The sequence below is a fragment of the Nansenia antarctica genome (genome assembly GCF_963989245.1).
Source record: "Nansenia antarctica genome assembly, chromosome: 20".
NCBI lineage: Eukaryota > Metazoa > Chordata > Actinopteri > Argentiniformes > Microstomatidae > Nansenia > Nansenia antarctica.
Genome location: NC_137693.1, coordinates 19,546,292 through 19,561,394, shown reverse-complemented (window position 1 = coordinate 19,561,394; position 15,103 = coordinate 19,546,292). Strand labels below are relative to the sequence as shown.

Genomic DNA, 15,103 nt, shown 5'->3' with positions numbered 1-15,103 from the left:
TGAGGAATGGTATCCATGCATTACAATAAGCCTGTCCTCCAATTTGTACCTCCACCAGCCTCCCCTGGTGTGTGTGTGTGTGTGTGTGTGTGTGTGTGTGTGTGTGTGTGTGTGTGTGTGTGACTCACTGTCCGTCCTTGTTGAACAGTACCGTGGCCCAGCCAGGCATGAACCCGGGCTCTCTGGTGAACCACATCACCACCAGCAGGATGAAGATGGTCAGTACCGCCCCCTCAGCGAACGTCCAACCCCCCAGCTTCCTGTACTCCGCCTTCATCACCGCATACGCCTCCTTATCACCTTCGTTCTTTTCGCCACATCCAAACGACTTCTTCAAGCTGGGGGGTAACACACAGGTAATAACAGAGGTGTCAAGCACTGATTAAGGGAAAGACAAAGACTTCAATTAATAGATGAATATTATTTTACTTGGTAAAATTGTGCTTTTTATGAATCATTTTCTCTCAAAGGGTTAACAAACCCACAATATAGAAGGCAGATGTGATGTCTAAAACAACTATAAGGGCTTTCAATTCTCTCACAAAACTCCTCGAATTGTCTTGGGATTGTGTACAGTCAGTCGCACAGTGATGACACGGTAGTCTTACTTCAAGCCCATGTACATGAATTGCAGCCAGAACCAGGACAGGACCAGCATGATCACCATGTTGGGGAAGGCAAACCCAAACCAGCTGGCAAAGTTGATCACATTGTTATTGTCGGGGAAGATGCTGGAGAGAGGAGACAGGGGAGAGAGGGAGAGAGTGGGGAGATGGGAGAGGAGAGGGGAGAGGTGAGAGGGAAAAGGAAGAGGGAGACAGGGAACGGGAGTAGAAAGGCGAAGTGGGAAATAAACTTTAGTTTACTAAAACCTTTCTCACTGCTGCTAGGATCGCGCTTGGTTTCGGGGCAGGACCAAACCATTTCATGTAAATAGGAGGGAGGGGGGGGGGGGGGGGCAATACAGAGAATCTCTGGATGTTTACTTTTTTATAGAAAAATAAACTGTAAATATTCTATTAAAGACGACAGGTTAATCATTGAATGTCGAAATATTTTGACCTAAGGTTCTAACCATTTTTAAAGGCCCCTGTCAGTCACGGGCCCTTAGAATCATCCTAACCTTTCCCCCCCATACGGCGCCCCTGAAGTGAAGTAAAATACGAATGTGTGTGTGTTTGTGTGTGTGTGTGTCTTACTCATCCACTTGTCCCTTGAGGATGAGGTTCGGGGTGGTGCCGGTGAGGGTGGCCGTGCCTCCGATGCTGGCGGAGTAACACACGCTCAGACTCATCCCTTTGGTCAGGAGGAGGTACTTCAGCTCCCTCGCTCTCCTCCTTCGCTCCAGGGGCGAGTCTGCCTCCCTCTCCTCATCCTTGTTCTCATCTGGGGGGAGAGGGGTTCGAGAGAAGGAGAGGGGTTCAAGAGAAGGAGAGGGGCGAGGTTGGGGGAGGATAGCTAGTCATGGAGGAGGCAAACTTAGAGAGGGGGGCAGGGAGGGTTTAGAGGGGGTGAGAAATTGGGTCACATTTAGACTTGTCCCCATATATAACCCCCATCCACCCTAGTCCTTCCTCTTACCGTAAAAACCACCGATCATTAACCCTGATTTGGTGGACGTTGCAATATGTTACTGTTCTGGGAAGCCTATCGGACAAGGACGGGTGGGTCTCTCTATGAGATGTTTATGTTTTTAAGAGACTGAATGAACTTGGCTATGTTTTACGTTGAATATGCATGGCGCTAAGAACATAGTCCCACTTTTAAGCTGACACATTGCACATATTTATTTTACTAGCTAACTTCCTAACTAACTAACTACTGTCTCTCTCTATGAACTGTATATACATACTGCACATCTGCACATTTGGACTTACAGTCTTTCACTTCCTCTTTGGGCGGTTTGGTGTCGAGCTCGAAGGACTGGTTGTCCTTCCCTTCGGCCTGGGAGTCACGTTCGTCCGCTCGTGCTTCCGTGGCACACAGCTGTTCCAGCACCGCCTGGGCGATGGGCAGCATCATGGCTGTGGTCGCAGTGTTACTGATCCACATGGACAGGAACGCTGTCACACCCATGAAACCCATCATTAGGCTAAACGGGGGGGGGAGACAAAAAGGGAGGGATGAGGGAGAGAAATAGGGTAGGAGGAGCTAAGGCAAGAGAGGGGAGATGAGGGAAATGTTGAATTTACTTTTATAATAGTTGTGTCTATGAATAAACAGAGGGTAACGTACAGTAGATGTGTGTGTGTATTATTGGCATGAGATTTCTAATATTGCTCTTAGTGCACTCATTGTTGCAGTGAATGCAGCAGTGAACGCAGCAGCTAATGGTCAGCGATCTTACAGGGAAGGCCGCACCCCCACCACCAGCAGAACTCGGAGGGCGATTCGTTTATGGAGGTTCCAGTGCTCCACAGCGATCGCCACCAACAGACCACCGATGAACAGCATGTTAGTGTCCTTTAGGTACTGAACACACACCTGAAACAGTTGACAAACACATATTCATTACGTTGAACACACACACACACACACACACACACACACACACACACACACACATACATACAGACACACACACTAGAGCAATCCTAGTTCGGTTGAGATTGAGATTGAGATAACGTTTATTGCCACTATGCATTACACATATAGGAATTTGCTTCGTCACCACAGCAAGTGCGTTTATACTTTTTTCACATATCAAAAAACAGGACAACACAACAACAACACAGGACAGACAACAGTGCATTGGATAGTGCGGTATAAAGTAAAGTGCAGTGCAGAGTTTTTTACAGTGAGTCCAGTTCAGTCCTGGGCAGACTTGGGGGCGGGGGGGGGGGGGGAAGCCAGAGTCATTTAACAGCCTGGCGGCTGAGGGGTAGAAGCTGAGCCTGTGGCGGGCCTTAAGTGCCTTAGGCAGCCGCAACCTTCTTCCAGAGGGAAGCAGGGTGAGGAGGCCGTGGCCGGGGTGGAAGGGGTCAGCCATGATCTTCCTTGCCCTCCTCAGAGCCCTGGTGTCATGCAGGGAGTTGAGGGAGGGCAAGGGACAGCCGATCACCCTCTCTGCTGAACGTCGCACCCGCTGCAACTTGGCCTTGTCCTTGGTCGTTGCAGCAGGGAACCAGGTGATGATGGAGTGGGTGAGGATGGATTCTATGATGGCCGTGTAGAACTGGACCATCATGGACCTCGGCAGCCTGAGTTTCCTCAGCTGCCGGAGGAAGAACATCCTCTTCTGGGCCTTCTTTGTGAGGACCTCGGTGTTCTGCTCCCACTTTAGGTCCCGGGAGATGGTCATGCCTAGAAAGCGGCATGACTCCACGGAGGCCACCGGGGTACCTCCCAGCGTGATGGGAGGGGGCAGGGCTGCTTTCCTTCGGAAGTCCACCACCATCTCCACTGTTTTTAGAGCATTTAGCTCCAGATTGTTTAAACTGCACCATCTCTGCAGCCCCTCGATCTCACCCCTGTAGGCAGATTCGTCCCCCCCGGAGATGAGGCCCACCAGGGTGGTGTCGTCTGCAAACTTCAGGAGCTTGACCGAGGGGTGGCGGGAGACACAGCTGTTGGTGTAGAGGGAGAATAGTGCTGGAGACAGGACGCAGCCCTGCGGGGAGCCCGTGCTGGTGGTCCTGGAGCTGGAAATGCTCTTCCCCAGCTTCACCCGCTGAGACCTGTCAGTCAGGAAGTCCGTGATCCACCTGCAGGTGGAGACCGGCACCTGCAGCAGGGATAGCTGGTGCTCCAGGATGTGTGGGAGGATCGTGTTGAAGGCCGAGCTGAAGTCCACGAACAGGATCCTGGCGTAGTTGCCTGCAGTGTCTAGGTGTTCTAGTACGTAGTGCAGAGCCATGTTCACGGCGTCCTCCGTGGATCTATTGGCTCTGTACGCGAACTGCAGGGGGTCCAGCACAGGATCCGTGATGAGCTTCAGGTAGGCCAGGACAAGGCGCTCCAGGACCTTCATGACGACGGAGGTCAGAGTGACGGGTCTGTAGTCGTTGAGGCCTGTGACCTTGGCCTTCTTGGGGACGGGGATGATGGTTGATGCCTTGAAGCACGCTGGGACGTGACACAGCTCCAACGAGGCGTTGAAGATGTTGGTGAACACCGGGGCCAGCTGGTCGGCGCAGTGCTTCAAGACAGAGGGAGAGACGGAATCCGGACCAGCTGCCTTCCGGGGATTCTGCCTCTTAAACAGTCTGTTTACCTCTCGCACTGTGACAGAGAGAGGGGGTGGGGAAAGGGGGGTGGGGGTGGGCGGGGCGGGTGAGGAGGGGGGAGGGAGGGGGGGGGGAGCGGGGAGGGTGGGGGTAGCAGGAGGGACATTGGCCCCCCTGGGGGACGGGGGTGGTGGTTGTAGCCGGGGGGTGTGGAGGGAGAGGGCGGGGGTGGGCGGGAACCTCTCTTTCTCAAACCTACAATAGAACTCGTTCAGCTCGTTAGCGAGGGGGAGGTTGTCGGACATCAGCGGGGACCTGGGTTTGTAGTTGGTGATGGTCTTTAGGCCTTTCCAGACGGAGGCGGAATCCCCCTCAGAGAGCTGTTTCTGCAGCTTCTCCGAAAAGCGATGCTTCGCCTCCTTCACCGCTTTGGCGAACCTGTACTTGGCCTGCTTGACCCGGTCCACGTCCCCACTGCGCCTAGCCACCTCCTTCTCTGACCTCAGACGCCTGAGTTGGGATGAAAACCAGGGCTTGTCGTTGTTGAAGGACTTCCTGGAGCGGAGGGGGACACACACCTCCTCGCCAAGGCTGATAAATGATGTAACAGTGTCTGTGTATACATCCAGATTGTTACCAGCCTCTGGCCCCGCCCACTCCACCAAGTCCTGGTCACAGCCTGCACTCTCCAACCAGGCGCAGAGTCGCTCACATGCCTCACTGGACCACACCCTGAATCGCCGTACAACAGGTTTAGACAGTTTTAACCTCTGCCTGTAGCGAGGGATCAGGTGTATGAGGATGTGGTCACTGTAGCCCAGTGCAGCACGGGGGACAGAATGGTAGGCTTGACGAGCTGTACAGTAGCAATGGTCCAGAGTGTTCACCCCCCTGGTGGGACACGTGACTTGCTGCCTGTATTTGGGGAGCGCCCGGCTAAGATTAGCCTGGTTAAAATCCCCCAAAACAACAACAAAACTGTCCGGGTAATTACGTTCCACACTCATCAATTGCTCTGCCAGTGTGTCTACTGCTGCGGTGACGTCCGCATCAGGTGGAATGTAGACACACGCGAGAATGAATGAGCTGAACTCACGGGGGGAATAAAAAGGACGGCAGAGGATGAATAGGGATTCTATAGCCGTGGAACAGTGTTTGTGGAGCACTGTCACCTCGGAACTCCAGCGCACGTTAACAAAGAACATTAACGGCGGATTAACGCATAGGCTTACTAGGCTGCAGCCTAGGGCCACCACCACTAGGGGGCCACCTAACATTGGATAAAAAAATAAAATAAAATAAAATAAAATATAATAATAATAAAATAACATATTATTTTCTATCCTGAGGCGGCGAGGCCCCCCTATATTTTCTATCCTGAGGCCCCCCTATATTTTCTATCCGCTTGTTAAGTCTGAAGTTCAAAAGTGACGTTTAGCCATTTCCGTTTTGGAAACCAAACCAAACCAGAAATTCAAAAGTTGCAAAAATGAAGCGGACGCACATGAGTGGGGCCAAAAAACGAAAAGAACTAATGAAAAAAGAACTAAATATAGCAAAGTTGCCCAAGATTTCAACATTTTTTTCTAATAATGCTGCTGCGCCTGAAACGACCAATGTTGTCGAGAGTGAGAGCCACGAAACTGTTAGCTCTGGGTCGGGTGTCGCTAGCACAAGCAGCGCTGAGGCGAACATGGCCATGGGGGGAGAGATGCAGGCTGTCGAGGCTGAGCGCGGAGAAGAGGCACTAACTTTACCAGTACCACCACCAGCTGACAGTGACACTGATGATACCGAGCAGGACAATCAAGAAGAGGAGGCAACACGTGGACCACCAAGTCCAGACACAAATCCTACCACCACTTACAGCTCGGATCCTGGATTGTGGGATACAGTTGGTGAAGACATGAGAACATATTGGATTAAGATGGGGCCACAATGTTGTCAAAATGAAGATGCTAATGTCGCCGCTTCAGAAACACAGCACAAGCATCAGAAGAGGTATTTTTCAAAAACACTATTTAAAAGAAAAAAGTCAAATGGCGAAACCGTGCCTCGAGAATGGTTAATTTATTCACCTGCAAAAGGAAAAGTATTTTGTTTCGCATGTAAATTATTTGGTGACGGTGCTCATAAATTCAAAACAGGCTACAATGACTGGAAAAACGCAGCAGTGTGTCTGGCTGAGCATGAAGGTTCCGAAAGCCACAGGAAAGCTATGCTTTCCTATGTGATGCGCAGCGCTGCTGCTGGCTGTATTGACTCAGAACTGAAAAAGCAGTTTAACAACGAGTGTGCTTATTGGACAGATGTGTTAAAGCGAGTGGTTGTAGTGGTGAAGTTTCTTGCAGAGCGAGGATTACCATTGAGGGGACACTCTGAAACCTTTGGCCAGCCTGATAATGGGAATTTTATGGGTGTTTTGGAAGCGATCAGTGTGTTTGATCCATTCTTGAAAGCGCACATAGACACATATGGAAATGCTGGCAAGGGAACCACATCTTACCTCTCATCAACAACATGCTTAGAATTTATTGAATTGATGGGAGAGCATGTCCTAGCTGAGATAATCAGTCAGGTAAAAATAGCAAAGTATTTTTCAATCAGCGTCGACTCTACACCAGATGTTGCACACACAGACCAGCTCACATTCATCATACGATATGTGTCACCAGATGGATGCGTGGAGGAGCGTTTTCTTAAGTTTTTGCCAATTCAGAGTCATTCAGGGGAGTCACTTTCTCAGTCTGTTCTTGGCGTTTTGGAAGAAATGGGCATTGACATCAATAACTGCCGAGGCCAATGTTATGACAATGCAGCCAACATGTCCGGCATTTACAGTGGTTTGCAAGCACGCATTAAGGAGATAAATAATTTGGCCGAGTGGGTACCCTGCGCAGCGCATACACTCAATTTTGTGGGAGTTGCCGGTGTAGATTGTTGCCCTGTGACAAGGGAATTTTTTAATTTTGTACAGACACTTTATAATTTTTGTTCCAAATCCACGGCGCGTTGGCAGATAATAACTGCGGGGCTAAATGTTATTGACAACAAGAGGCTGGAGACATTGAAAAGTTTGTCAGATACTAGATGGTCAGCACATGCGCAAGCAACAAAAGCACTACACCAGAACTATGCCAACATCCTAGAGTCACTGAAGAAGTTGAGCGATGACCCGATCCAAACTGGCGCTACTCGGGATGATGCCACGACACTTTACACAAAGATGGAAAAATTAGAGAACGCCTTTCTGTGTTCTATGTGGAACACCATACTGCAGCGCTTTCACAAAACTAGCGAAGCTCTACAGGCAGTAGAGCTGGATTTATGTAATGCTGTTGATTTAGTCTACTCATTGAGGGATTACGTGGCCAGTCTTCGGGACGATTTTGACAAGTTTGAGAGTGCTGCAAAAAACATGTCCCCGTTGTCCCAATACTACAAAGCAGACACACAGAGGCAGAGAAGACGAACAAAACAGGCAGATGAATCCACTGAACCTGACTGTGAGCGATCAGGCCGAGACAACTTTAAAGTAACGGTTTATATCACTGTCATAGATCGACTCGTCATGGAACTAGAGAGGAGGTATCACTCATACAAAGATATTCAGCAGACATTTGGTTTTTTGAACAATATTCCATCCATCTCCATGCTAGATCTTCGCACAAGAGCGGCTAATCTGCAGAAGAAATATGCAGGTGATCTGGAGGAAGATTTTTTGGAGGAAATCAGACAATTCAGGGAATTCATTAAAGAAAATGAGGACACCTCAGCGAGGTCACTGCTGAAACTTATAAGAGGAAGGAAAATACAGGCAGTGTTTCCCAATGTTGATGTTGCACTCCGACTGTTTATGACTCTGCCTGTAACGAATGCCAGCGGGGAGCGGTCTTTTTCTAAACTGGCACTTGTCAAAAACAAACTAAGATCCACAATGGGCCAAGAGAGGCTAAATCACCTGTGCCTGATGTCAATTGAGTCTGACATTCTGCGCACATTGGATTACACCAGCCTCATTAAGGACTTTGCTGCCAGAAAATCAAGGAAAAAGACCTTCTAAGGGTAGGACCATTTATGATTGTGTTGCCTTAATCTGGGCATCTATCTCTTATTTTGTGGATGTAATTTGGACTGTTGCTGTATTGATTTTGTGTGTGTGTCTCTCTCTCTCTCTCTCTCTCTCTCTCTCTCTCTCTCTCTCTCTCTCTCTCTCTCTCTCTCTCTCTCTCAGACAACAGGAGAGCAACAGAGAGACAGACAGCAGGAGAGGACAGCAACAGAGAGACAGACAACAGGACAGCAACAAAGAGACAGACAACAGGACAGCAACAAAGAGACAGACAACAGGACAGCAACAGAGAGACAGACAACAGGAGAAGAGAGCAAAAGAGAGACAGACAACAGGAGAGGAGAGCAACAGAGAGACAGACAACAGGACAGCAACAGAGAGACAGACAACAGGAGAAGAGAGTAACAGAGAGACAGACAACAGGACAGCAACAGAGAGACAGACAACAGGAGAGGAGAGCAATAGAGACAGAACTGAGGTGAGGTGAGCAACAGAGATAGTTCAGGATGATAACAACCTTTTCAGTGCATTTTTTATTGTTTGCATTATGTTATTAAAGCACAATGTGTTTTATGGTAAAGCATTATGAGTGGTCTGTGTGTGCAGGGTGCTCGTGAGTTGTGTATTTTGGGGAGGGGGAGGCTCGTGTATGAATGAATGAATGAATGGACTTTATTGTCATTGCTACAGTACAGGTACCAAACAACGACATTTAGGAGGGGTGGCTCCCCTGGTGTTAGGAAAGGAAAAAAAAAAAAAAAAAAAGGGGGGGGGGGGGCCTCACACAAAGGAGTAGCCTAGGGCCACTGACCACCTTAATCCGCCACTGCCCCCACCCCTAGACTTGCTCACCGCCTCGAAGTCTCTGTCAGCCCGAAACGCGGAGAATCCCTCTAGCTCCACCGCCTCGTCGGGGACAGATGGAGATAGGTGCGTCTCCGTGAACGCGAAGACAGCCGAGGAGTGGAAGTCGCTGTTCCTTGCAACGAGACACCGGAGTTCATCCATTTTATTGTAGAGGGAGTTCACGTTGCTCAGGAATATGCCCGGGAGTGGTGGTCGCGTTCCTCTCCGCCGAAGGCGAATCAAACAGCCAGCTCTCCGACCTCGCTGCCTTCTGATCCACCTCACAGCTCTGGCGAAAAACGCGGTCCCCCTCACAAGCATATCCAGAATGTCCGTGGAACGGGTGAGTAGTTTGGGGAAGATGTCCGGTGGGGTTAAACCCCTCATGTGCTGTAGAACGTCGCTTGTGTACGACGTTAGGCAGGACACAGAGACACAGAACAGACAGAACACAACAAGCTGTAGCAACATAGCAGCCATGGTCAGCGCCATCTTTGATTACTTGTTGTTAAGTCTGACGTCAAACGTGACGTTTAGCAATTTCCGGGTCCAAACCAGAAATTCCCTGCACCAGAGTACCAGTGTACTACAGCGGTAGAATGACAGTTTAATCGTTTTTTAGACTCGGATCTATTCATACAACAAGGGACACAGCACTTTCCCGTTTTCCCCATATTGTCAGGGTCTTTGAGCCTCGGAAAAGCGCTATATAAATATAATGAATTATTATTACTGAGGCATTTCGAAGAGAGCACCTCAGCCAACGTTGGGCCCGGAAACACGTCACGACTTACCGAATCATGCGCTATAAACCAAATCTGCTTGAATCATTAGAACTGATCTGGGGGCCGTCTGGTCATTTCAAATGCTGACAGAGTAACAGAAACAACCCACATCCATTATGTTGATAGACATTAGACATTTAAACTTTGCATGTTTGTTTGTTTTAATCAGGGTTCAAATCCCATCTGGTGCCCTGATTTTCTCAACGTTGGGCAATTTGTGCAAAATGTTGTTGTCATAGCGATTATTACACATCAGATGTTACTGATTGATTTGTAATGGGTGTGCCAAGGAGGCAAGTTTATTTGTACAGCACATTTCATACCACAGGGGCAATTCAAAGTTCTTTACATACAGCATTAGAAAATACAGCAAGAAGAGGATAGTAATAAAATAAAAATGACAAAAATAGATATACAGTCGAAAGTCAACACACCCCTTCACTTTTTCCACATGTTGTTGTGTTATAGACTCAATTTAAAATTGATAAATAAATAAAAATTGGCATGAATCCACACACAATACTCCATAAGGACAAAGTGAAAGTTTTTAGAAATGTTTGCAAATGTATTAAAATTGAAACACAGAAATACCTCATGTGCATAAGTCCTCACACCCTTTGCTACGACACTCTTACAATGAGCTAAAAAGCTGTCATCAACAAATCACTCATTAAGTTAAAGGGATTTTAAATTGAGTCAATAACACTAATAACAAAATGTGGAAAAAGTTAAGGGGTGTGTTGACTTTCAATACCCACTGTAGAAATAGAAATTAAATAGATGAACATTTAACAAGATAATAGACAACGAATAAAAAGCAGATATAAGAAGTAAACGGATAATAAAACATTTAATAAGATAATAGTTAACGGATAAAAAATACATTGATGGAAGTGTTAGTGTTTAATCATAACTGTTTAGCTTCGTTTAAAAAAAAGAAAGAAATGCTACATATGTTTAGGGTCACTGTCAGTGAGGACTATGGTTTTAGTGAGCTGAGTTGTTTATTATTGTATTTTTTTAAAGTTATTTTTTCTGAGTGGGGCAGTCCCACTCATATTTTTCATTTGTATTGACACATACAGTAGCGATTTAGACAGGAAGGATGGGTGAGAGAGAGAGGAGGGATGACATGCAGGATATGTCCCCGACCGAAATCGAACCGGGGACCCTGCGGTTAGCTGAGTTGTGTATAGTAGTTCCCTACCGCTCCAGACTCCATGATCCCCATCATAGGGAAGAGAACGACGGGCAGCAGCGCCGTCACGGCCAGGGGCATACACTCACTACACCAGTACAGGGCCATGAGGATGATAGCGTAGCCACAACGTGCCTCCTGTGTACACAAACGTACATGTGTTAGCAATTAGGATGATAGCATACTGTAGCCAGTACACAACACACAGACAGACACACACACACAACAAGAGAGAGAGAGTGAAAGAGAGAGAGAGAGAGAATCTGAAGCATTGCACATTATCACATAATATCACGTAATATCACATTATATGTGCCATCAAGACATCGGCTATCATAGTTTTCACACAGTCACAGAACACATTACTACAGTACCCGCACACACGCACACACACACAGACACACACACACACACACACACACACACACACACACCCATAGAAATCCACGCGCACACACACAGGTTATTCATAGATGTGTAATGACCTTCAATCCCTATACTGTAAAATTGGATTGTAACTATACGTATCAATAAAATCTCAATTTCACAATCCCATTTTTCTATTTCAATCATTGAGTTCTAACAAATTAATCAGACAGACATTGACTTTAATCAGTGGATTGGCGTCATACTGACTGTGGCACAGAAACATCTCAATACAATGTGCAAGTAAAACACACACGCATGCACACACACACACACGCACACACACACACACACACACACACACACACACACACACACACACACACACACATACAGTACATGCTGACTTATGCAGTATCTATGCATAGGCACACTTAGGTTGCACTACCAACACACCTGCATTTCTAAATCAACATTCCATTACTTTCAGAAATACCCTGCAGCACTGTACTCCTATACCAATTTTACAATTTCATTTCATTATCATGCACATTAAAACACACACAAACACACACACACACACACACACACACACACACACACACTCACAGACGTAACCCTCAGAGATACAGCAGAAACGTATATATGATCTTATCTTATCTCCCTCACCTCTTTAAACTGCTATAAGGCTAGACCAACTCAGATAGCGGTAACTATAAAGACATCTTTGGTCTTTTCAATATCTGTGGATGTAATTCAAACTGACTGAGAACTTTCCATTCCAGCAGAGTGGTTTAGTGCTGTAGCGCCACATGGCCAGTCATTGTCTCAGCCTAGAGCTTTGTATTACAACAGAGAGACACTGACAGCAAGGGAAAAGATGTGTAAAGGAATGCATCCTGCAATTGTCCTCCTCTGGAAAATCTTCGGGTATTGCAATAATATTCATATCATGTATTTAATAACTGTTATGTTACAATGTGAGGAACAAAGCCAGTTGGAGGCCGAGGGTTATTAAGTGCCGTATTAGTAGATGTGAGGTCAGGAGTTTTGCCTTGAATGTATACTTATCCCTCTCAAGCCTTGAGTTAACACTCAACCATCAAATCAAATCAAATCAAATTTTATTTGTATAGCGCATTTCTTACAAGATGCAACTCAATGCGCTTCACACAATGAAAATGTTCAGTCAATCAGTCAATCAATCAATCAATACTGACAGAGCCGCGAGCAGGCAAAAGTAAAAACCTGTACACTATGTAGCCAGGAAAAATTCCCTTGCAGCCCTCTACACATAGAGCGACTACTAGCCAGTTTGCCCACCAGTACCCTCATCTACCACTTGTATTTCTTGTGTGAAACCACAGCTCTTACAAAAGATGTTAATCAGAGTGTGTATGTGTGTGGGGGGGGGGGTATTGTTTATCAGAGTGATAGCTCTGTGAAAGAGCCTGCTGGTACGGGACCTGAGGAGCCTGTATTTCTTGAGTGTCTTAGATGGTAGGGGATCAAACAGTCTTGCTTGCCGCCCTCCGACGACACCGGTCTGCCTGGAAGGGCTCAATGGTAGGGAGTTTGGTGCTGATGATTTGCTGGGCAGTTTTCACCACCCGTTGCAGGGCCTTCTGGTCGGTCACAGTGCAGTTGCCGTACCACACTGTGATGCAGTTGGTTAGAATGCTCTCAATGGTGCAGCGGTAGAAGTTGGCCAGAATTCGGAGAGATTTCTTTCAATCTCCTCAGGAAGTATAGGGGTTTTTGACCAGGGAAGAGGAGTTGAGGCTCTAGGTCCTTGGAGATGTGGACCCGCAGAAACTTGAAGCTGGGCACACACTCCACCTCCATCTCACTGATGTAGATGGGGGAGTGTATGCAGACCCTAGTTTTCCTGAAGTCCACAATGATCTCCTTGGTCTTATTAGTGTTGAGGGCCAGGTTGTTGTCAGCGCACCACACCGCCAGTTGCTGGACCTCCTCCCTGTAGGCTGACTGGTCATTGTTACTCATCAGGCCTACCACCGTGGTGTCTTCTGCGAACTTGATGATGGTGTCACTTGATCATCACGTATTCCAGATTGACAGAGCAATGACTCTCAATGATAGCAGTGTCTGTACTCTGTACACCAAGTTTTGTTGACATAAATGCACAGACCACCACCTCTCGTTTTACCTGAGTTCTGTGCTGCGTCCCTCTAGCACGGTCACGCTGTCTAGGATACTGCCGTTGAGTCATGTTTCAGAGAAAATCATGATATTGCTCTAAGGCTAACAATTATGAGGATTTAATTATATGATTGCATACAGACACACACACACACACACAGAGAAAGAGATACACACAGTCTTACCGGCGTGGGGACCAGCAGAGGCAGGGGCAGGAAGAAAAGTGGTGTGAGGAAGATGATGAGGTAGTTCCTGTGGATCCATACCCAGCTCAGACACTTAGCCATGGCTCTCAATAAAACACAAGTCACGCAATATACCTGATCCGCAGGTAACCTACAGCAAACTCACAAGTAACTGAACTTAAACGTGAAGCAGCTTGGACAGGTAGCAGAGGTAACCCCAAGAGCAGATGAAGAGCGTGTGAGGTACAACTTCACACCTGTACCACAGCGAACACAAAGGTTCATCTACAGCGTAAAGTAGAGCGATATGGGACAGGTGTGGGACCCAGAGAACTAATGTGCCTAATGAGAGAGTCATTTAGTGTTTATATCACTGAGAAGGAATTAAACATTAACTTAAGAACAAAGGGGAGGGAGATGCTGGAGGCAGAGAGGGATAGAGATAGGGGCTGGGAGAAAAGGAGAAAGGGAGGGTAAGGGAAAGAGAGCAAGAGAGGGAGTGAAAGAGCTAGAAATTGCTAACCATGAAGAACAGGCTGACCTGGAAGGAACAAAGATTGACAAGAGAGGGAGTGAAAGAGCTAGAAATTGCTAACCATGAAGAACAGGCTCACCTGGAAGGAACAAAGATTGACAACCACCCCACCCCTACCCCCCCTTTATTCTTTGTTCGAGGTAAAGGTTGGCCTATAGGTAAGTAAGGGGGAAAACTGAACTTTACCCTCCTTACAAGTTTGAGGTGGCATAATAGTGGCCCTTTGGCTTGGTATGGGATATCCTGTCATCTCTGCCTTCAACCCATTTTCTCGTGGATCAATGCCAGAAGCACGAGATAAGTAGGCCGTAGCGCAGCATCCCAATCTCACACCGTCTCACTGACTGACAGAGAGGACAGAGGAATGGGTTGTTGGAATGTTGGAATCCCAGTAGAGTGGTAGACACTGCCTGTGAACTATTGAGTAGCTTGTTTCTTGGCCCAGCAAAGGTTCCCTGCTCTGAGTACAGTCCAATTATCTCAACATGATGACTTTCGTCAATGAAATTCCTGGCATTCCATTCATTCATTAGAATAGAACAGGGGCATGGGATGGGAATTCCTCAGTCAGTGCTGGGGGGTAGTGGATGTCTCAGGAGGAGCAGTTAATGTGTAACCTGAAGAGATGGGTCTTCAGGTTACACTCTGCAGTTCTGACAGCCGTGGGAAGCTCATTCCACCAGCGGGGAGCCAGTGTCGTGAAGAGACGTGATCGGGCAGCATGACTGCCGTGTTGGTGTAGAGGTGCTGGGGCCAGTCGGCCAGCAGAGGTGGAGGAGCGGAGTGA

The 15,103-nt window shown here is 47.4% G+C and overlaps 1 protein-coding gene across 1 annotated transcript in view; it reads right to left on the bottom strand.

The window, feature by feature from the left end:
• slc13a2 (solute carrier family 13 member 2) overlaps positions 1 to 13,883 on the bottom strand; it is a gene marked incomplete at its 5' end in the record, with an annotated part of 17,741 nt that extends 3,858 nt beyond the window's left edge. The window contains 7 exons of the mRNA XM_080550165.1: positions 129 to 338; positions 609 to 731; positions 1,200 to 1,386; positions 1,878 to 2,092; positions 2,348 to 2,484; positions 11,077 to 11,205; positions 13,782 to 13,883. Coding sequence (XP_080406291.1) covers positions 129 to 338; positions 609 to 731; positions 1,200 to 1,386; positions 1,878 to 2,092; positions 2,348 to 2,484; positions 11,077 to 11,205; positions 13,782 to 13,883 — 1,103 coding nt within the window. The remainder of the gene's footprint in view (positions 1 to 128; positions 339 to 608; positions 732 to 1,199; positions 1,387 to 1,877; positions 2,093 to 2,347; positions 2,485 to 11,076; positions 11,206 to 13,781) is intronic.
• Between the last annotated feature and the right edge of the window lie 1,220 nt (positions 13,884 to 15,103).